The sequence below is a fragment of the Mya arenaria genome, chromosome 8, assembly GCF_026914265.1.
Source record: "Mya arenaria isolate MELC-2E11 chromosome 8, ASM2691426v1".
Taxonomy (NCBI): Eukaryota; Metazoa; Mollusca; class Bivalvia; order Myida; family Myidae; genus Mya; species Mya arenaria.
In genome coordinates, this window is record NC_069129.1 from 36,294,165 (window position 1) to 36,319,971 (window position 25,807).

General features: G+C 36.5%; 1 protein-coding gene across 2 annotated transcripts in view; it reads right to left on the reverse strand.

The window, feature by feature from the left end:
- Nucleotides 1–559: 559 nt before the first annotated feature.
- LOC128242104 (alpha-tocopherol transfer protein-like) overlaps nucleotides 560–25,807 on the reverse strand; it is a 38,349-nt gene continuing 13,101 nt past the window's right edge. For both annotated transcript variants that reach the window (XM_052959146.1, XM_052959147.1), the window contains exons 2-8: nucleotides 20,647–20,803; nucleotides 20,216–20,375; nucleotides 19,399–19,460; nucleotides 10,815–11,014; nucleotides 10,189–10,299; nucleotides 3,384–3,507; nucleotides 560–3,072 (exon numbers count right to left, since the gene is read on the reverse strand). In XM_052959146.1, coding sequence (XP_052815106.1) covers nucleotides 2,930–3,072; nucleotides 3,384–3,507; nucleotides 10,189–10,299; nucleotides 10,815–11,014; nucleotides 19,399–19,460; nucleotides 20,216–20,375; nucleotides 20,647–20,803 — 957 coding nt within the window. In that variant the 3' untranslated portion in view covers nucleotides 560–2,929. The remainder of the gene's footprint in view (nucleotides 3,073–3,383; nucleotides 3,508–10,188; nucleotides 10,300–10,814; nucleotides 11,015–19,398; nucleotides 19,461–20,215; nucleotides 20,376–20,646; nucleotides 20,804–25,807) is intronic.

Consider the following 25,807-nt stretch of genomic DNA (forward strand, 5'->3'; position numbering starts at 1 on the left):
AATAATTGAAAGATGACAAAACATATGTATCATACAGGATAATACATGGTTGACCATGGCTTTTGGTTGATAATTGCCCAGTGAAAATATTTATTCTTTCCTCTAGGGCAATTATCATCCAAAAGCCATGGTCAACCATGTATTATTCTATGAAGAAAACACGATAGTGTATCGCATTATCATCAGCGTACAATCGTATAATCGCGTTTTCGTTATCGTATCGTCGCGTTTTCATCATCAACGTACTGTCGTATAATCGCGTTTTCGTTATCGTATCGTCGCGTTTTCATCATCAACGTACTGTCGTATAATCGCGTTTTCGTTATCGTATCGTCGCGTTTTCATCATCAACGTACTGTCGTATAATCGCGTTTTCGTTATCGTATCGTCGCGTTTTCATCATTATCGTACTGTCGTGTTTTCGTTATCGTAGTTTCGTGTTTTCGCGTTTTCATCATCGTATCGAGTATCGCGATTTCGATCAACACATTCACAGGCGAATGACCTAACGGCATTCCGTATGGAACCATATATCCATTAATCAAACAGCCCATACATTTATTTTTTTATTGGATAATTTGAATGAACAAAAACAATATGTTTACAGAAAATATACGTAAATGTTAGTAAACTGTAAATCATAGTAAACAGCAATTAATAATAAGACTTATGAAACGTGTCATGCATTTTTTAAGATATAAATACTTAAAAATAGTAAAATTATTATACACCATCAAGCATTTGATAAAATGACACTTTATTTCAATTTTATATACTCCTCATATGCAATATATACTATTCTGTACTAAATATACTCAAAGGAACAAGATCATGATAGTTTGTTCATGAAAGACATTGCACATTTAGTCGAGTTGAAAATCAGGTACATTGTCCGGAAAATGATCAATTCAAGGGCCAGTTACGTTTAAAAACATATTGAGACCGATCCGACGCCATCAGACTCTAATAAGCGACCGGTGAATCCATGAGGAGTTTGTGCATTTCTTAAACATACTTAAACGAAAACGTTCAGAATATAAACCGTTACAGTGAACCCTTTGTGTTGTGACCGTTCTTAAATGACGTGATTTCCTAAAATGTTCCCAATAACCCGCCACATGAACACTTACACTTATATTGTGTATACATTTAATAATGAACACAAATCTTAATAACCAGTTATGTTCGGAGGACCTCAGGAGAATTTAGGTATTTTACTATGCATACTCCATCTGTTCTGTGGTACAACAAGATTTTTGGCAAATTTATTATGAAGATAGACACGAACATGCGTAAGGAGATACTACTGTTTGCAAGACCTGCTCCTCGTTTTGTTCAACAAAACACGAACGTAATGCCATTGACAACAACTTGTTCCGCCTCAACGGCGGCTCCTGACTGTTTCAACAATACCAAAAGTTTCGTTTGTCACCGCGTCGTTATTGAGAGCGCAAGTTATAGCTTCCGACTTTGAATTGCCGGTTGAAGTGAAATCAACGCAAAGTACATGTATGTACTTCGAATGGTAATGAGACACCTATTTAGAAGCTAGTTCCACGTGATACGTAAACGAATGCGCCAAATCGTCGATAGCGGCAGATTTAACTTTGATGTGTAAGACTGACAGGCTATTAAGTTCGCATTGTTTAGAAATTCACAAGCCAGGATCATTCAATATCCTTCAAATCCTTGAAGTTCATTTGTAAACGTGCGAGTTTAAGTCTGAGTAAATTTGTAAAAATAAATCACTTGCAATAATTATATACTATAGTTCCCTACCAGTTTTAATTCGAACTTGTCATATAAAATGGTATTTACATGAATTTAAAATGGTATTTACGTGAAAGGAAAAAATCTGTATCTGTCAATTGAATAGTGAGAGTTGTTTCATGTAGAATCAATTTCATTCAGTATAATTTTCACTTTTGGGGTATTTTGATTATTTTCATTACCATAGCAATCACATTTTATTGCCATAGCAATCACATTTCATTACCATAGCAATCACATTTCATTGCCATAGCAATCGCATTTCATTACCATAGCAATCACATTTCATTGCCATAGCAATCACATTTTATTGCAATAAAAAAACAATTTGTCCGATGATCGACAGGGTGTCCGTAATTTCCGGTGACAACATACTAAGTTGAAAAAAACAAGCTTGCATACTTCTTCAGATATCGCAGGATCCAGTCTTTCCGAACGGACGGACACACAATTACACGATTTCTGTTGCCATAGGAACCACAATTTAGCCAACGCAAGAAATGACGTGCATAATTTCCTGATTGCCCTCTATCAATATACCAAATATTATAAAGCGTTACTCCAATGTTTATTTCCTATATATTATCTCTCTTTACTTAGCCAATAGAAACGCTGCATAAACCAATGGAGATTTATTTATTATTTATTTGGACAACTCAAGATGAATGAGTCTCAGAGCGTATAACTTGCTGTCAGTTGCAATTTCGAGAAACTCATGATGTAATCATAAGTTTCCATAGGGTTGTAGATGCGAGTCACGTGATGCCTTGGGACAGCGCTGTGACCTTCCTTTATAAGCAGAGACGACTGCCACCACGACGGAAAATATCTGTTTTACAACTGTGTTTTCAAATAAAGAAAATATGCATTGTTTCATTATTTCTAAATGTACCATGATAAAAGTTTAAATGACTGTACAACATATGGAAGTAATCCGTGCGTTTAAATTTGTCTTGTGGAGGTCAGTCTAGTATTGTCTTTGATTAAAGCAGGTGGGTCAATCGGTATGGTTTTTGGAAGAACGGGCTTAGCTACATACACAATACTTTCATGGCGATTTTAGTAAACACATAGAGACGGTAACGCAAAATGCAACGTATGGATCTCCCCTGGCCCTATACATGTGATGATCTCTGCGCGAAGGTTGATGGTAACGATTTTAGGAGACGTTAAGTTTCCTGAACGAGGCTTGAGGCTCGACGGTATCCGGTTTGAGAGCAAGGTCTACGCCATATTTTCCGCTGTGCAAGTCACGGATAAAATCTCTCGCCTGAGGTTGTCGCATCTCCTCCGCGAGATTGTCTGAAAAAAACAAACAGTAACAGTAAACCTTGATTTGGGATGCGTGTTTAAGTTGTAATTTGGTCAGTTGGAAACTGTTAAATTAAAGACAAAGTGAACGTCAACATTTTTATTCAGAAAAGATTCACTGTATTTTCACTATATTTCGTTTATCAAGCATGTGAACTATATGTTTGTTATACTGAAGAACTAAGCAGACGAATTGTTCATTTTAAGTTGGCATACTAAACAAATATGTGAACATAAGAACAAGACAACAGAGGATGTGTTCATTTAAATAAATGCGGGTCCAAGACCAAAATATGACGTACTGCAGATATCTTGAATTGATCCCGCGCACGTCCCTTCATAATCATCCGGCAGGTACTCTTCCGGAAGTAGCGTCTGGTCGATCCGCCCGTACACTGTGGACAAGTTCTGACCGTGCACGTGCACCTGCGATAGGATATTCAACCAATGAGTATAATTGTAATGACAATTAGTGGGTCATCTGCCGTGGCTTAAGACTCTACATTGGTAAAGAGATATAACTGAATTAAGGGTTTTAGATGGATTCGAAAAAGGGCATGGTGCTGCGCAGACAGACATGTAGCTTATTGTTTTAAACTTGCATGGATTGTCCACATGATATCTTTCGACCGATTTTGCACATTTAATTAAATGTTTGATTAGCTTATAGTAACTATCAAATGGGCAAGGTGTGTTGTTATCAATTACGAAAAGGTAAAAATAGACCCAGGCTTATAAATAATGATGGGAGAACTGTTATAAGTACTAAATCACAATAATTCTATTTTCATACTCATATTCTAAAATCTTTTTAAATAGAGCGGACTTGCCCCTGTAGTTCCCAATATTTGCTGAGATGACCATGTTCAAGAGGCCATAACTTAATCAAATCTTATCTTTACTCAGCAAGTTTGGACTTTCCTTCGAGAGTTACTATCAATCTTCAAGAAAATGTATTTGAAAGGGTTTGCTGGGTAGAGTAAGAATATGTAAACTGTTCATCAAAAATTATGTTTCAACGTTCTCAGACAGAACTAGTAGCCATTTCACGCTCCAATTCATTTCAAATTAAACATTAAACTATAAACTGCAACAACTTAAACAATAACGTTTGTTTGGTCTTCTATTTTCAGCAAGTCAATGATCCTCCTTAAAGTAATTATGCACCAGCCAATTGTAAAAACGGCTCCCAGGTCCGGGGAATAGCGGGGACTTTGACTTTCAGTCCAGCCAATTCTGGGTAAAGTCTTCGCCCTGCGCGGACAAACTGCTGGTAAAATCACCGCCAATTGCCCCCGCAGCCCGGGGTACCCAGGTAAGGCCCATTCCCCGCTATTTTTGGAGCGATTACAAAACCACCGCATTCACTCGGCACTGCAAGGCCACCTGGAAGGTAAAAACACGGCCCATTTCCCCCGCAATCCCCGGTATACCCCCGGAACTGGGGAGGGTGGTGGTGGTTACAATTGATTGGTGCATTACTTTGGCCTGAAATCACCTTCCATACTTTCTTCTCATTAAATTACCTGTCTGGGAGTTTTTAGGCTGTATGCCGCTATGCTGCTAGGCCTGCAGACTTTTATAACAGTGAATCGGAATTTACCATCGGCATATCGGCATAACATTTTTAACATATAACGAAATAATGCGCGAACGGGCGTATCAACCCCAGCGCTGTTAGAACTGCGGTGATCAACAACCTTAATTACATTACCAATCTGCTCCAGTCTGCTCTTATAGCTACGGCGAACTGCGTGCTCCATGAGTAGCTTGCTAAATTTAGCGCTGTCATAAGTTTTCTTAATATGTTTTGCGGTTTATACAATGCGAATAAGCTGCTTTTTTGCATAATCACGCAATTAAAATCATAGAAAACGCAATTTTTCTAATACGATCGAGAGTTAAAAAATGCAATATATAAAGCAGCATACGCAAGAAGTTTCAAAATGAACGCGAACTGAATCAAAATAAATACATGTATATATCCTTGTTTACATTTTGGCCACGGCCGGTGATCTAGATACTATAGGCCAAAGATAGAATCTCGGTCCTCGGATTCGGACAGGTTTATTGCCCGGAAATTAACCCGGAAAACTCGGTAAAACCCGGAAAAAACATGAATCGTATTGAAGATGCAATTAAATGCTCATTTGGCGTAAGATATCAAGCGAAAATGTATCAAATGAAATTATAATACATGTATTTCATTTTATCCGATAATCAGTTTTTTGTTGACTATTATTCATATATCAATATAGTTTCTATACTTGACATTTTTTATTAAGATTGTTAGTATGTACTGTGTCGTATCAAACAATTTACTTGTGTACATACTAACAACTTTCAACCATTACTAAGTGCATATTGTACACTTAAATAGTCTAAATCAAAGCGCAATATTTGATGGAAAATTCACTCGAGGGAAGATGTCATTTCACGAATTCACATTGAGTTATAAACTGTTAATTTACGAAAATATGCTCAATTACTTCATAAAAAAATAAAGAATGTTCTTGACAGTTATGGTCATATAACAGACACGTTCATTTAAAATAATACTGATTTAAACAGCTTTGTGGCGTATGAACAAATGCCAAACGAAAGCTTAGCAATGTTTTATGAGTAATGGTTTGTCATTTAAATTGGGTTCACTTGAAGGTTGGTGATATTGCAGTAATATTTAGAAATGGCAAACGTAATGAAATACCTTGTTGCACACAATTCTTGATATTCTGCATGTACTCTATTATAAGATTGATATATTTTTTAAAAGTAAAGACACTCTCGATCACTAAGGCAAACAAAGTTTCTGGCACGAAAACCCGATTTCTTAATAATCCAGTCATCCTGGTAGGATCATGTTGAATATACTTTTAACCGCTTAACATTATGTTGGAAAGTTAGTTAATATACGTGTAATACTTCTATATACACATGTATATGATGAACATGGTGTATTAAAACGGACTAAACCGAAAGCAGAGCTTAAAATGTTTTTCCCCGAAGAATGTTGTACACTTGACGCGTTTGTATCACTAAAAAAAGTAAAATGAGTTTATATAGATACTCTTAAATGCATAACCTCATATGAAGAACACTTACCCTGCTCCTCAGTCATCATGGAGCGGACCATGTTAATGATTCCAATAAACGCATAACCTCATATGAAGAACACTTACCCTGCTCCTCAGTCATCATGGAGCGGACCATGTTAATGATTCCAATAAACGCATAACCTCATATGAAGAACACTTACCCTGCTCCTCAGTCATCATGGAGCGGACCATGTTAATGATTCCAATAAACGCATAACCTCATATGAAGAGCACTTACCCTGCTCCTCAGTCATCATGGAGCGGACCATGTTAATGATTCCAATAAACGCATAACCTCATATGAAGAGCACTTACCCTGCTCCTCAGTCATCATGGAGCGGACCATGTTAAAGATTTCAACAAACACAAAAACATTATATGAAGAACACTTACCCTGTTCCTCAGTCATCATGGGGCGGGTCATGTTAAAGATTCCAATAAACGTAAAACATTATATGTAGAACGCTTACCCTGTTCCTCAGTCATCATGGGGCGGGTCATGTTAAAGATTCCAATAAACGTAAAACATTATATGTAGAACGCTTACCCTGTTCCTCAGTCATCATGGGGCGGGTCATGTTAAAGATTCCAATAAACGTAAAACATTATATGTAGAACGCTTACCCTGTTCCTCAGTCATCATGGGGCGGGTCATGTTAAAGATTCCAATAAACACAAAACATTATATGTAGAACGCTTACCCTGTTCCTCAGTCATCATGGGGCGGGTCATGTTAAAGATTCCAATAAACACAAAACATTATATGTAGAACGCTTACCCTGTTCCTCAGTCATCATGGGGCGGGTCATGTTAAAGATTCCAATAAATGTAAAACATTAAATGTAGAACGCCTACCCTGTTCCTCAGTCATCATGGGGCGGGTCATGTTAAAGATTCCAATAAACGTAAAACATTATATGTAGAACGCTTACCCTGTTCCTCAGTCATCATGGGGCGGGTCATGTTAAAGATTCCAATAAACACAAAACATTATATGTAGAACGCTTACCCTGTTCCTCAGTCATCATGGGGCGGGTCATGTTAAAGATTCCAATAAACACAAAACATTATATGTAGAACGCTTACCCTGTTCCTCAGTCATCATGGGGCGGGTCATGTTAAAGATTCCAATAAACGTAAAACATTATATGTAGAACGCTTACCCTGTTCCTCAGTCATCATGGGGCGGGTCATGTTAAAGATTCCAATAAACGTAAAACATTATATGTAGAACGCTTACCCTGTTCCTCAGTCATCATGGGGCGGGTCATGTTAAAGATTCCAATAAATGCAAAACATTATATGTAGAACGCCTACCCTGTTCCTCAGTCATCATGGGGCGGGTCATGTTAAAGATTCCAATAAATGCAAAACATTATATGTAGAACGCCTACCCTGTTCCTCAGTCATCATGGGGCGGGTCATGTTAAAGATTCCAATAAACGTAAAACATTATATGTAGAACGCTTACCCTGTTCCTCAGTCATCATGGGGCGGGTTATGTTAAAGATTCCAATAAACGTAAAACATTATATGTAGAACGCTTACCCTGTTCCTCAGTCATCATGGGGCGGGTCATGTTAAAGATTCCAATAAACACAAAACATTATATGTAGAACGCTTACCCTGTTCCTCAGTCATCATGGGGCGGGTCATGTTAAAGATTCCAATAAACACAAAACATTATATGTAGAACGCTTACCCTGTTCCTCAGTCATCATGGGGCGGGTCATGTTAAAGATTCCAATAAATGTAAAACATTAAATGTAGAACGCCTACCCTGTTCCTCAGTCATCATGGGGCGGGTCATGTTAAAGATTCCAATAAACGTAAAACATTATATGTAGAACGCTTACCCTGTTCCTCAGTCATCATGGGGCGGGTCATGTTAAAGATTCCAATAAACACAAAACATTATATGTAGAACGCTTACCCTGTTCCTCAGTCATCATGGGGCGGGTCATGTTAAAGATTCCAATAAACACAAAACATTATATGTAGAACGCTTACCCTGTTCCTCAGTCATCATGGGGCGGGTCATGTTAAAGATTCCAATAAACGTAAAACATTATATGTAGAACGCTTACCCTGTTCCTCAGTCATCATGGGGCGGGTCATGTTAAAGATTCCAATAAACGTAAAACATTATATGTAGAACGCTTACCCTGTTCCTCAGTCATCATGGGGCGGGTCATGTTAAAGATTCCAATAAATGCAAAACATTATATGTAGAACGCCTACCCTGTTCCTCAGTCATCATGGGGCGGGTCATGTTAAAGATTCCAATAAATGCAAAACATTATATGTAGAACGCCTACCCTGTTCCTCAGTCATCATGGGGCGGGTCATGTTAAAGATTCCAATAAACGTAAAACATTATATGTAGAACGCTTACCCTGTTCCTCAGTCATCATGGGGCGGGTTATGTTAAAGATTCCAATAAACGTAAAACATTATATGTAGAACGCCTACCCTGTTCCTCAGTCATCATGGGGCGGGTCATGTTAAAGATTCCAATAAACGTAAAACATTATATGTAGAACGCCTACCCTGTTCCTCAGTCATCATGGGGCGGGTCATGTTAAAGATTCCAATAAACACAAAACATTATATGTAGAACGCCTACCCTGTTCCTCAGTCATCATGGGGCGGGTCATGTTAAAGATTCCAATAAACGTAAAACATTATATGTAGAACGCTTACCCTGTTCCTCAGTCATCATGGGGCGGGTCATGTTAAAGATTCCAATAAACGTAAAACATTATATGTAGAACGCTTACCCTGTTCCTCAGTCATCATGGGGCGGGTCATGTTAAAGATTCCAATAAACGTAAAACATTATATGTAGAACGCTTACCCTGCTCCTCAGTCATCATGGGGCGGGTCATGTTAAAGATTCCAATAAACGTAAAACATTATATGTAGAACGCTTACCCTGTTCCTCAGTCATCATGGGGCGGGTCATGTTAAAGATTCCAATAAACGTAAAACATTATATGTAGAACGCCTACCCTGTTCCTCAGTCATCATGGGGCGGGTCATGTTAAAGATTCCAATAAACACAAAACATTATATGTAGAACGCCTACCCTGTTCCTCAGTCATCATGGGGCGGGTCATGTTAAAGATTCCAATAAACGTAAAACATTATATGTAGAACGCTTACCCTGTTCCTCAGTCATCATGGGGCGGGTCATGTTAAAGATTCCAATAAACGTAAAACATTATATGTAGAACGCTTACCCTGTTCCTCAGTCATCATGGGGCGGGTCATGTTAAAGATTCCAATAAACGTAAAACATTATATGTAGAACGCCTACCCTGTTCCTCAGTCATCATGGGGCGGGTCATGTTAAAGATTCCAATAAACGTAAAACATTATATGTAGAACGCTTACCCTGTTCCTCAGTCATCATGGGGCGGGTCATGTTAAAGATTCCAATAAACGTAAAACATTATATGTAGAACGCTTACCCTGTTCCTCAGTCATCATGGGGCGGGTCATGTTAAAGATTCCAATAAACGTAAAACATTATATGTAGAACGCTTACCCTGCTCCTCAGTCATCATGGGGCGGGTCATGTTAAAGATTCCAATAAACGTAAAACATTATATGTAGAACGCTTACCCTGTTCCTCAGTCATCATGGGGCGGGTCATGTTAAAGATTCCAATAAACGTAAAACATTATATGTAGAACGCTTACCCTGTTCCTCAGTCATCATGGGGCGGGTCATGTTAAAGATTCCAATAAACGTAAAACATTATATGTAGAACGCCTACCCTGTTCCTCAGTCATCATGGGGCGGGTCATGTTAAAGATTCCAATAAACGTAAAACATTATATGTAGAACGCTTACCCTGTTCCTCAGTCATCATGGGGCGGGTCATGTTAAAGATTCCAATAAATGCAAAACATATTATGTAGAACGCTTACCCTGCTCCTCAGTCAACATGGGTCGGACCAAGTTAAAGATTACAATAAATGCAATTAATAATATGTAGAACACTTACCCTGTTTCTCAATTTTTCAGACATCATGGGGCGGATCATGTTAAAGATACTCTCAAACACGGGACCCGTGTTGTAATAGTGCAGCTCCTTTATTCTACCAGGTAATGCTTTCTGCAATAAACATAAAATCAAGGAGTCAACTTGACGTAAGTCAATATAATAACGACCAATATTATAACATCTAGTTAACTATACATGTTTGATGCCATCAAAGATGTTTTTTTATAAGCGTTAAACTCATTTGTACCTTTTATGGCAATACAATATGTTTAAACTAAACAACTAACGCATTTCTCAACTTTATATTTCATATTTCTATTATTAAGTCGACAAGTAGAGAGAATATCAAAAACAATGATTTTCATGTATTCAATTTCGTTGTTTAGACACCCATGGCCATAAATGTGTGGACAAAGCCATGAGATAAAGACATATGTTCATCACTGGTGTACACTTACACTTCAAAACAATACTTGGGAGATTAAAACTGGTCCTCTTTATATAAGTATAGACTAATTTGTGACAATATATGTTATTCATACAGTGTTATTTTTAATTGATATTGCTTGCAAAAGATCAAACATAGGTCTACCCGAGATATTATTTCTGTCTGACTACTTAGTTACCTGAGTGACAATCATACACTTCCTCGTGTTTTCCACCCCAGTCGATACAAAATGGTGTCGGGAAAACCCCGTCAGGTCAATAATGAACACAAGTCCGTTCACTTGAATATTCTCGTCTAGGAGTATGTAGTCGAATAATGCCAGATTCGCCCTCATGACGTCATCAAATGTGTTCCGTTTTCCTTTTGGGTCCATACTACCTGCATAACAGCATAAAACACATAAGCTAATTTCCGCTAACTTTGACTATGTACAGGTTGTCGTTTTTTAGACAATTAGTCATAAACAGGCATGTTTAGAAGTATACAATTATAGAGATTTCAACACATTAACATTGAGGCACATGTTCAATAATAGCCAACACTTGTCATAATGTTAAGTATGTATATCTTGAACGGAGCCACTGTATCATTGTACGAACTACACGGTGCGTATCCATATCGGTACACTCTTTGCAAAATCTACTGAAACGGTACCCTTTTGCACATGCACCGGTCATTCTCTGCTGAAAACAAATCGGCGATGGACAACAATCTAGTTAATGTCCATTCTACTGATAAAAGGAGTTATGTCATGTGCAAAAGAAGTATACCACGGAACACTAGAATGTTATAGCTATGTCTTATTTTGTAATGTGCTCATTTTTCAATTACTGCAACTTTACAATATTTTAAAGCTACACAATATCGATATTTCTTGCCTCGCCCACCGCCTCTGCATGTTCTGCGGACTTAAATGAACCACTGGTTTGATTATGTACACACCATACATATTTCATGCATTCATTTATATATCATATTCATAAAAATTGCAATAATTTGTCAAAAATATATGTTAAATTCAATAAAACACCCTACTTTCGGGTTCACAGCGGCGCGGGTAACCTATTGATTTTTTATATCACAGGTAACCTCTCTCTCAATTTGTTTCATAGTAGAGTCGCTTTGCAAGGAAATGACTGAATTACTTCCAGCAATTCTAACAAACTTAGAACACGCCGGTAAACATGCTGAGTTTTGTCAGTTTCTTTGACTGATAGCCGTAAACAACTTTCCGTTAAACAACAACATGTCATTCTTACTATTGCTTGAAAAAATTTGAAAGAGAGGTTACCTGTGATATAAAAAAATCAATAGCAAAGATGTTACCCGTGCCGCTGTGAAACCGAAAGTAGGGTGTTTTATTGAATTTTACTTATATTTTTGACAATTTTTCGCAATTTGTATGAATATGATATATAAATGAATACATGTAATATGTATGGTGTGTACATAATCAAACCAGTGGTTCATTTAAGTCCGCAGAACATGCAGAGGCGGTGGGCGAGGCAAGAAATATCGATATTGTGTAGCTTATTGTGGAGTTGCAGTAATTGAAAAATGGGCACATAACAAGAAAAGACATAACTTTAACATTCTAGTGTTCCGTGGTATACTTCTTTTGCACATGACATACCTCCTTTCATCAGTAGAATGGACATTAACTGGATTGTTGTCCATCGCCGATTGGTTTTCAGCAGAGAATGACCGGTGCATGTGCAAAGAGGGTACCGTTTCAGTAGATTTCGTAGAGAGGGTACCGATATGGATACGCACCGTGGCACATACATTTCCTTAAAATTCAGTTAAAATCCAATTGGTTTAAGTAATAAAAAGGTTTGTCATGTTTCTCCTTAGAAGCTACACTTACTAAGATGACCATAAAGTTAAGCATCGTTAATTTTTCATGTAATCATTTATTAGGCCGGAAGTTAGCCAAATTCTAATCCAGCTGATTTGTTTTATTAACTTCTGAGATATTCAAGTATTTTTGATCTCTGATTGCAGGTATTGGACTGAATTCAAAGTATTACAACTATTACTAATTTGCATAACTCAGACTTAATAAAAATATTAACCTAAAGAACCTAAATGGGCATTCGCAATATTCAACATAGGGAGTGAATCCTGGACCATATCCCTGGTTAGAGCTACCCTGGTTCTTTAACGTGCACCAGTGAATAGCACTGTCACACGAGACCCCCATTTAACTTCCCTCCCGGAATATGATAAGTATTTTTAGTGGTGCGGCGGGGAATCGAACCTGCGACCCCTAGAATGACAAGCAAGTGTGTTACCAAATGTAAGGGTGCCCTTTTTTGGCAAGGCCACTATTTTTATATAAATTGGTTTACAAAACCGGCGAGTCTAATTTTCCAAAAAGAACAAAAAAAGAAAGAAATGAATTTCACTTTTTTTTCAAAATTATTTCACCGACCGTATTGATTTTGGTGCGAAACGAAAGAAAAACGAACAGATAAGAGTACGAATGCAGTAGATCTCGACTGGTTTGTTGTTCTGTAGCCGTATTTGCCAATTTATAGTGATAGCATGTGAGCCAGTCAACTGTTATGGCAGCGCCGTTGGCAATGGCGGAATTGACGATAGCAGTCATTCTTTGTATGAAATAATTAATTAAAATATGCAGGAGTTGTTAAAATAACAATAGCAAATTACATCGGCAAATTTAACAGCCGACACAAACATTAACTGTCACGTGATTGTTGTTTTCCCTGCCAATTTAGGTCATGAAAATATTGTTGTTTATAGATGAAAAACAAAAGTGTCAGCGGCTGCCATCAAATAAGTAGACACAAATATCTGTAAATTATGTGTGAGAAAAACATTTTATAACATTTTATGGTTAAATATCAAATAACAGTGCACTTAGTGTGAGTGGTGAAATCGAAAGTAAAATTTCTAAGTTGACACCGGTGGCCTAGTTTCACAAGTTCGGTCGGTTGTGTTTATGGATTTTAAATCACACAATGGTTTGGAAACACTTATCATTGAGTCAATGTAAAGCTTGTGTTTATTTTAGATTACATGTTTATTCATGTTTGGGTTAATAGTAGAGTAAAAACAATGAAAGAGTTGAACACATAATTCGAGACATAATATCATGGATGAATCTAAACATGCTCAAACTTAACACTGATAACACAGAAGTCATCATGTTCTCATCTCCTCATAACTTCAAACACATTGAAGATCTATCGGTAACCGTCGGTGACTCGAAAGTTAAACAGTCTGTTAATGTAAAAAAAAATAGGTGCCATCTTTGAATCAAACATGAACATGGAAGATCACGTTAATTCAGTATGCAGATCGTGTTATTTACATCTTAGACAAATCGGCAGAATTCAGAAATATCTGACAATTGATGCATCTAAACAACTTGTGACTTCATTGGTTATCTCGCGCCTAGATTACTGCAATGCACTACTGTATGGAGTTTCTCAAACATTAGTCAACAAACTGCAGATCGTTCAAAATACAGCTGCCCGCATCATCACCAGAACCTTGCGGTACGATCATATCACACCTGTACTTAAAGAACTACATTGGCTTCCAGTGCAATACAGAATTCAGTTTAAAATTTTAACGCATACCTACAAAGCTTTAAACGGAAAATCACCAGAATATTTGGAAGAAATGCTATGTGTTTACAAACCACGAAGAAATCTGCGATCTCAAAACAAAGCACTTACTTTAGTGATACCAAAAAGTAAAACTGTAACCTACGGCGACCAACGTTTTGAATATGCAGCCCCGAAACTGTGGAACGACCTACCATCCGGTGTGAGAGACTCAAGTTCATTGTGTTCTTTCAGAGGTGCACTTAAAACACACTATTTCAAACAGGCGTATGAGTAGCATTTTTACCAGGAATGATCTGTGACGGTGATTCCCGAAGACTGTGTGACCATTATGTGATTTTAAACATATTTTTACAACCTGTTTTAATTCTACCATGATCTTTTAGTACAGTTACATATCCTATGTAAACTGTTTTAGACTATTGATACAATATATAAATGCAATTTAGATGTCTGGCGTAAATTATATTAATATCATTTTTAATTTTTTTCAAAGTTTCGCTAGACTATTTTTTTATCGTATGATATTGATATTTATTGTTTTTAATTCAGACGACCAGTTAAATACCACATTTCATTTTATTGTGTTTCATATATTTTAGTATGTTGTACATTTATTGTTCAAAAGCTGTCTAGTATTTTAATGATATTGCTTGTAGTTAGCTATCAGATTATATCGTTGTAAAGCGCCTTTGAACGTGTATATGAAAAAGGCGCTATATAAGTTTGGTAAATAATAATAATAATAATAATAACAACACATGTGTCAATGACATTTACTAATGTCAGGAGTTGTGTGCAAAACATTTAGATAAAACAACACGGAAAATTATTTTGAATAAGTCCATTTTAATTTTTAATGAACTTGATATTTCACTATAAATGAGATTTGTAGGAATACTCTTTAAAATGAAAAATAAACAATCATGAAGTATAGATGCCCTGTGAACGCATACACAAAATGGCGGAGTTGGGAGAAAATATCCGATACACAATTATGGATTTCTCTGTTACTATAATTGGTACATAAAGTATTGTTTTGCTATGTGATTTTATGTACTTATGTGGTAATTTGCTGCAAGATTTGAATTTGAAACGTATTTAGTGAACATCCCATATGGTAAATATCCCGGTCCGAAAATATCCGGACTTAGCATGGATTGGGTTGCACACAACTAGGACCCCGCATGGTAAAGGTTATTAACACTCAAATCTAGGTCTAGTTTGGTTTTTAGTTTTTCAGGAATTGTTTTCACAATATTAAAGCTCAAATGTCTTCATAAAATGTTACTTCCTTATTTACAAAATTGGAAATATTTCACTTTATTGACATTTTCCAATATTGAAATAACTGAAACAATGTTTAGAAAATGTAATGTATTGTCTTAATACAGTGCAATTTTTGTGTTTTTTAATGCGTAAAATTCGCCTTCCTTTTTTCAATTTAATATTGGTCAGTTTTTAAGAGTTTTGCATTCACTTTTGCTTTAGCATACCCGTAAAGCTTAACAAATGTCTTGCTGAGTAATATTCAATGTATCTTTGATAAAAAGTGTAGTTTATACATGTAATTTATAAAACATGTTTTATAGTCAATTTCATTGATGTTTTATATGCACAGTATGCAAGATTTAAACTGTGTGTTTAATTAGAACTTTGAAACTTTGAGTGTATTAAAACATGCACTAATAGCTGTTTAAAAATTTAAAATGTCAGGTAAATGATATAAATGTTCAATGTTTATATGCTGTTCTCTCTGATTTTCACCCTTTAAGAGAATGTTTTGTGACTTTTTTCCTTTTTTTGTTTTTTTTCGACCACCCAGTTGACATTTTTTCCAAAAATTCTTGTAAACCAAAATATAAAAAAGGAGTGGCCTAATAGACTTTATTTGGTCACGTGATCAGATTAAGCCAATCTTTTTTTGACTGGTCAATTTAAACGCTTTTGTTCACATACCGTCGGGGAATCACTATCATATTTTGTGTCTTCAATTATTGACCAAGACTGAGTTAATCATAATTTCTTGTACAAATAATAATTTAAAGATAAAGACTACCAATCTATTAACATGCCATTTAATATTTGTCATGCTTTCTGCTATTATAAACAGGGTCACAAGTTTGTTATCAGTAAACAATATTTTAGTAAATGCACTATTTAGTAAGAAGTTATTGTTTTATCAGTCAATTTGATGTGTGTTATAAATACAATTATATGTATTGATTTCAAATAAGAGTTTCACTTTAAAGATGCTCATTTAAAGATAATGAACAGACACACAAAAACTAGACACATTTGATACTAATTATATGAATGATTATTGTTTAGGTGACCTCTGATTTGTTTTGGAGATATTCATAAATGGGTGTTATTCTTTGTTGTCTTCAGTTTCTTATACATTTAAGGATTTTTATAATTGCTTTTCTGGTATATATTACAATGTAATTTAATGCAAATGAAAACACACTTTAAACTAGACACATTTGATACTAATGATATAAATGATTATTGTTTACATGTACTCTGATTTGTTATGAAGATATTCATAAAGGGGTGTTCTTCATGTTATTATACATTTTGGACTTGATTGAGTCTTGCTTTCCTGGTATATATTCATTTAATGCACAAAGAAATTATTTTAAGTGTTCAGTATCACTTTCACACATTGTTAACTATTATTTTTTTGCATATTTGGCCTATTTATGCTTATATGTGCATTTTTGTATTTCAAAACCTTTGTGAAAAATAGAAACAGTATTATTTCTTTCATACATAGTCTGATACATATTCAGTTTGAATGCGTTATTTTTATCATATTTGAAAAAATTGCCATTGTCCAATAAGACACATGCTGTTTTTGTGTTAATATCATTATCAACTAAAAACATTCATTTTCAACTCTTCTTTACCATGAAAATGAAGAAGTTAACATTATAACTCCATTGACCAGATTTTTATGCAATTTTACATTAAATTTTAGTATTATTAAACAGCTTAAAACAAGGCATGTTATGTTATAAATGCATTTCATCTAGTAAACAATGTTCACTTTTTATATAACAGTTCAATAATTATGTTTTATTTATGTTTGCAACTTTCAGACGAAATGATAATGTTTATTAAAGTACTACAAAAATTGTTAATTTTTTTTTTAAATCACTTCTGTATGATGAATGAGGAAACTTATTCTGCCCTACAAGTTGTCATTCCAGCATGGTGACATTGCCCCCTCCCCCTATATGATTAGAACTGCAGTGTACATGAACAATAACTCTATTTCAGTGTATTGCAAGAGTTATTCCCTTTGTACCCTTTCCTGTCCGGAGCATAATTAGAAAACTCCTTTTTTGGAATTTCATTAAACATCATACAATGGTTTTTAGCACAACGAGAGGAAGTGCAGTGCACAATGACTATAGCTGTATTTCAGCTAATTACATAATTATTGCCCTTTGCCGCTTTTTCTTGACCAGAGCATTACTTTAAAACTACTTATGGTATTGAAATAAAACATGGTATATGGATAGGTGGCAATGACAAAAAGTACAGTGCACAAGTACCCTAATGCTGTCGTGTTCATTAATGTACCACACCCCTAATGAAATGTTCAACTTGAAACTCTTCAATTTCAATGCTTTTGCCTATGTTGTCAAGCAGAATACTACAAATATTTTGAGAACTTCATTGATGCGGTTCGTTGCACTATAATATGCTTGTTGGCCTTGACATTCCTTGTTTTTCAACATTTAACAAATGCATAAACTATTAAACGGCGCCCTTTGATGCTTTGCATCAATGGTCTTTCTTGTAATAAAACTTAACTGTCTTTTCAGAAATAGCGGCGTTTCCCCATTAGTGCTGCACTCAACAGGTTTCGGACATATCTCTCGTCCAAATCGTGACACTACTCACGTCCCTGCGTACCAATGTACATTCATGTTTTTAAACTCCAACTTAAAGCGCTTTAGTCATAATACTCGTCATTAAACTAACATACGTAACTATGTTTGTGCTTCAAATGCTTCTTCAATTTCGTTGCCTTCTTTATCGTCGGGTCCACCAAAATCACATACATTTTTTTCTGACTTTATCAGGCATCTTCCATTGAAACCGATTTCGTTATAACTATGCTGCCTCTACAATTCGCATTTCCGTGCTTCAAGTCTGCCACATTTGCATATTGCCTCCTGTTGTCACTCGGTCGAGGGCCTGGATTGGTTACAGTAAAGCAGATTTATTTCCTACCAGTCAAGTTGCTGTCTTTCGTTCACCAATCAAACTCTCAAAGAAAACGTCGATCTCGATTTCTTTAACAACAGTCTTGAGGTTATACTGCAAACTATAAAGCTTAAATGTTAACTGTGTACTTACTGCCAACCACTCGCACTGTGTACTTACTGCCAACCACTCGCACTGTGTACTTACTGCCAACCACTCGCACTGTGTACTTACTGCCAACCACTCGCTGATTATATATAGTCATAATCACACAGTGGTAATCAATGCTTCTCCTACACCGTGGTAACCAATGCTTCTCCTACACCGTGGTAACCAATGCTTCTCCTACACCGTGGTAACCAATGCTTCTCCTACACTGTGGTAACCAATGCTTCTCATACACCGTGGTAAACAATGCTTCTCCTACACCGTGGTAACTAATGCTTCTCCTAAATTGTCGTAAATGTAGACCCTGTGTCAACCAATTTACATTGATTCCATCTTTCGTTACCCGGGCGATTCCTTGCTAATGTTGCTATTTTCAGTCCTATTTTCGCAGTGACCGTCACTTTCTGGCGTTTTGGACAGCTTTGTTTAAAATAGTTTGTCAGATCCACGTTTAAAACATCAGTTCACAAATTTGTTTCTGTTAATTGTCTTTTCTCTCTGAGACGCTGTTTCGAAAATCACTATTTAACGGGCGATTGCAGGGGCTTTGTCGGTAATTCCTGGTGCCATTACTATACATCGGATGTGAGTTCAACACATTGTTGAGTTTAACAGTCAATCCATCAACATCGCTACATTTATAATAACCTGTTTTGTTCGAAAACTAAAATATGTTTTCAAAATAGCGACATGTCACCATAAGTGCATCACTCAACAGTTTTCGAAAATACCGCTCAGCCAAATTTGCTACAAGATCAGCTATTTTCCTGTACTCACCAAGTCTGACGATGACGAGTTTTCGCCCTTGTTTGTCTCGTCCTGGGAGTGGAATATAAACGCTGAAATATTAACGACACAAATGATATCGGTATTAAAACAAGGCGGATGTTTATGTAAGACAAGTTATATATATATATATATATATATATATTATATTAACTGATTGAACCGATTAAAAATGCGCACACACGCACACACACGCACGCACACACACACACACACACACACATAATTCAGCAGTACAACGTTATTGATTGTAATCAGGGGAATCGGTAGGTTTACACAGAGACTGTGCCTATAGACAATTTATATATCAAACACTAAACTGGTTCATTGCTTCGACGCTCCAGACCCATTTAGTTTCATTAATGCATAATAATTAAATTCGTTACTTAAATGCGTTTTCTCAAACCGGAAGTCCCATGTTCTGGAACAAGTCATGTCATCTCCCTAACACAGATGCACGTACTTTACCGCCCCTAACACCATGCGTCGCACCCCTGCCCACCACTTGAATTCAACCCCACACCATTTGTTTCCTGAACACAATTGTCGGCGGGAAGCATGTTTCAGTATCAACCATGTTCCCCTCCCATCACCTATCCTCCACTAGCCCCCACCCACCCTATCGCACGATTTCACGTTCGCCACCATACCAATGTGCTATCCTTACCCATATTGTATGATGCCCTGCGCGGTTGTAGGCGGGATCCAAGACCCGGCTCCATTCAGGTTTCCTACCACCTACTAATTCCCCTCGTCCGAATTCACATTCCCAACCACTCGTTCCAGGCTCACCCCTATGTATACTTACCCTTGTTTGATGATATCCTGCACATGGTTATCGGCGGGGTCCAAATCCTTATACCAGTCCGCGTACTTAGTCCGCACCGTCCAGTAGTTTTCCAGGAGCTCTCGGGCGCCAAGTTGGCTGAACTTCCGAGCGCGCAAGAACCCGAGCAAATACCGAACGTCTGCAAAAACAGAAAGTATGAATGACTGTATAAATTATTGTCTTAAAAGACATCTACTTATTTAAGGTAAAGGCCTTTTCTATCCTTGAAATGTATACATATTTAAATTTTAGTTTTAATGTTACCAAAAATGTATCAGACTTTGTCGACAAAACACTTTTAAGTATATGCAAGTAGTGTAAATTTGTCTAGTTTGAAACATTTTGATAATTAACTTGACTGTAACCAGAGACAACACTTAACGCAAGTATAGCCGGAAGCACTTTTTTACCTGTGGGTGTTTTCAGCCAGCGCTGCTGGAGGGCCCACTCACGGAAGGCGGTCAGGGCGCCTAGTCGCTCTCGTGGCTCCTCGTTAAGCTCTCGAGCCGCCTTCTGCTCACTCGCGCCGTCCAGCCCACACGTATAGGCGCACCCGTCTCCCATCGTCTGAAAATTTGGTGAATTACACAAGCATACAGGTTTGGTAGTTGTAATCTACTTTATAAGTTCTATAATAGACGTTGCTGTTGTGTCAAATAGATAGGTAATTCCACATAACTATTATACAATCTTCAAGCTTATAATAAAATGGGAATGGTGTGTAAACAACAAACTCAAACGTGCTCAAACGGATGCACTCCTCTCAAAATGAATACGACTACAGTTTGGTAGCCATATAGGTTATTACCCAGGACTGAACCCCGCAATATCAAGGTGGTAGTATCAGTCATGGAGAGTATTTTTTAAATAATCATATACCAAAGTTACATTATTCAAGGCGTTATTCTGTATAAAATTATGTAAAAAAATATTTCTTGCATCCCAGATCGATACTGCCACATATGGTTCATATTAGGTTATAGCTGCCGTTAATACTAGCTAACCCTACCATTTGTCTGCACCAGCTTACCAAACACACATACACCAGTTTGCCAATCTCTCTCACACACTCACACACACGCACACGTACTCACATACGCTCGCACACACACACACACGCGTGCGCACGCACGAACGCACGCACGCACGCACACACACACACACACACACACACGCGTTCACACACTACCACAAGCGAATTTAAATTAAACGCCTATTACAGCTTTAATCAAAAGTTAACAATCCTGTGTTGTTAATTGTTCACACACACACACAGACACACACACACGCACTTGCACGCACATATAAAACAGAAACGAAAATGTTCAGCTTGATTGGCAGCTTTAACCAAAAAAAAAAATAATAATGAAATAATATCACGGTCTGCATAGCTCTTTACTTTAACAATTCGCGCCCTTGTACTCATTGAAAGATGAAACGATGTATTGGACGTTGTCATTGTTGTTTGCATAGCATGCGCTTGTTAATTGAAAATTATGATTATGTCTCCTAAAATATAAGCACACCACTGAATATTTATATCGTCATGTTATCCAGTTTTTATCGGGCTACTCAGATATGTTCACTGATTATACTCTTTATATTTCATGGTATAAATTGAACACACGGTTTGCCACGTTATCAGGCCATTGGTACTAATGTTAGATGTCAATACTTTATAACGTTACATGTCGATACCTCATAATGTTACATGTCGATACCTCATAATGTTACATGTCGATAACTCATAATGTTACATGTCGATACCTCATAATGTTACATGTACATACCTTATAATGCTACATGTACATACCTTATAATGTTACAAGTACATACCTTATAATGTTACATGTCCATACCTTATAATATTACATGTCCATACCTTATAATGTTACATGTCCATACCTTATAATGTTACATGTCGATACCTCATAATGTTACATGTCGATACCTTATAATGTTACATGTCCATACCTTATAATGTTACATGTACATACCTTATAATGTTACATGTCCATACCTTATAATGTTACATGTCCATACCTTATAATGTTACATGTCGATACCTCATAATGTTACATGTCCATACCTTATAATGTTACATGTCCATACCTTATAATGTTACATGTCCATACCTTATAATGTTACATGTCGATAACTCATAATGTTACATGTACATACCTTATAATGCTACATGTACATACCTTATAATGTTACATGTCGATACCTCATAATGTTACATGTACATACCTTATAACGCTACATGTACATACCTTATAATGTTACATGTCCATACCTTATAATGTTACATGTCGATAACTCATAATGTTACATGTACATACCTTATAATGTTACATGTCGATACCTCATAATGTTACATGTACATACCTTATAATGTTACATGTCGATACCTCATAATGTTACATGTACATACCTTATAATGTTACATGTCGATACCTCATAATGTTACATGTACATACCTTATAATGCTACATGTACATACCTTATAATGTTACATGTCGATACCTTATAATGTTACATGTACATACCTTATAATGCTACATGTACATACCTTATAATGTTACATGTCGATACCTCATAATGTTACATGTACATACCTTATAACGCTACATGTACATACCTTATAATGTTACATGTCCATACCTTATAACGCTACATGTACATACCTCATAATGTTACATGTACATACCTTATAACGCTACATGCACATACCTTATAATGTTACATGTCCATACCTTATAACGCTACATGTACATACCTTATAATGTTACATGTACATACCTTATAATGTTACATGTCCATACCTTATAATGTTACATGTACATACCTTATAATGTTACATGTCCATACCTTATAATGTTACATGTACATACCTTATAATGTTACATGTCTATACCTTATAATGTTACATGTACATACCTTATAATGTTACATGTACATACCTTATAATGTTACATGTCCATACCTTATAATGTTACATGTCCATACCTTATAATGTTACATGTCCATACCTTATAATGTTACATGTCCATACCTTATAATGTTACATGTCCATACCTTATAATGTTACATGTCCATACCTTATAATGTTACATGTCCATACCTTATAATGTTACATGTCCATACCTTATAATGTTACATGTACATACCTCATAATGTTACATGTCCATACCTTATAATGCTACATGTACATACCTCATAATGTTACATGTACATACCTTATAATGTTACATGTCCATACCTTATAATGTTACATGTACATACCTCATAATGTTACATGTACATACCTTATAATGTTACATGTCCATACCTTATAATGTTACATGTACAAACCTTATAATGTTACATGTACATACCTTATAATGTTACATGTCCATACCTTATAATGCTACATGTACATACCTTATAATGTTACATGTACATACCTTATAATGTTACATGTCCATACCTTATAATGTTACATGTACATACCTCATAATGTTACATGTACATACCTTATAATGTTACATGTCCATACCTTATAATGTTACATGTACATACCTTATAATGTTACATGTCCATACCTTATAATGTTACATGTACATACCTTATAACGCTACATGTACATACCTTATAATGCTACATGTACATACCTCATAATGTTACATGTACATACCTTATAATGTTACATGTCCATACCTTATAATGTTACATGTACATACCTTATAATGTTACATGTACATACCTTATAATGTTACATGTACATACCTTATAATGTTACATGTACATACCTTATAATGTTACATGTCCATACCTTATAATGCTACATGTACATACCTCATAATGTTACATGTACATACCTTATAATGTTAAATGTCCATACCTTATAATGTTACATGTACATACCTCATAATGTTACATGTCCATACCTTATAATGTTACATGTCCATACCTTATAATGTTACATGTCCATACCTTATAATGTTACATGTCCATACCTTATAATGTTACATGTCCATACCTTATAATGTTACATGTCCATACCTTATAATGTTACATGTCCATACCTTATAATGTCACATCCAATTACATAACACGTAATTGTACATGTGATAGCTGGCTTCAAAGGTACACCTGGTTACATTGCGAACAATTCAATCAACTGACTATACAGTAATCATAATTAATTAATCCTATTAAATAATTCTAATATCTTTATTTAGAGAAAATATAAAAGATTAAGACATAATATATTAAAACATAAAATTAAGATATTTTTAGAGTGTGGTCTTCATCACTAAACAATGAGCGTGCAGTAAAATACCCAGAATCCTTTCACCAAACACTATAATTAAGTTATGGGTAAGAGAATACTCTTTATGACACACCCTTAAATATATGAATAAATTATTTCTAACATTTAAATAACAAACATTATTGTAAGAGTAATAGAACAAGTCGTCAAATATTATGAAAAGGTATTTCTTGTACTATGTTTAAATCCTGCGAAAGAAGGCATTATTTCTGGAACGAACAGTGAAAGTATTCCCATCTTTACATGGGTACATTGTATATTGTGACGTTTGCGAAACCTTTAGTACCATATTTAGAATTGGCAGGTTTACAACATTGTTTGCGGCAATACTATCGGCACGTTGACTCCCTCTACGATACATTGACAGGCATTGGCACGTTGACTCCCTCTACGATACATTGACATGCATCAGCACGTTGACTCCCTCCACGATACATTGACAGGCATCGGCACGTTGACTCCCTCCACGATACATTGACAGGCATCGGCACGTTGACTCCCTCCACGATACATTGACAGGCATCGGCACGTTGACTCCCTCCACGATACATTGACAGGCATCGGCACGTTGACTCCCTCCACGATACATTGACAGGCATCGGCACGTTGACTCCCTCCACGATACATTAACAGGCATCGGCACGTTGACTCCCTCCACGATACATTGACAGGCATCGGCACGTTGACTCCCTCCACGAAACATTAACAGGCATCGGCACGTTGACTCCCTCCACGATACATTAACGATACATTAACAGGCATCGGCACGTTAATTCCCTCTACGATACATTAACAGGCATCGGCACGTTGACTCCTTCAACGATACATTGACAGGCATCGGCACGTTGACTCCCTCCACGATACATTGACAGGCATCGGCACGTTGACTCCCTCTACGATACATTGACAAGCATCGGCACGTTGACTCCTTCAACGATACATTGACAGGCATCGGCACGTTGACTCCCTCTACGATACATTGACAGGCATCGGCACGTTGACTCCCTCTACGATACATTGACAGGTATCGGCACGTTGGCTCCCTCTACGATACATTGACAGGCATCGGCACGTTGACTCCCTCTACGATACATTAACAGGCATCGGCACGATACATTGACAGGCATCGGCACGTTGACTCCCTCTACGATACATTAACAGGCATCGGCACGTTGACTCCCTCTACGATACATTAACAAGAATCGGCACGTTGACTCCCTCTACGATACATCAACAGGCATCGGCACGTTGACTCC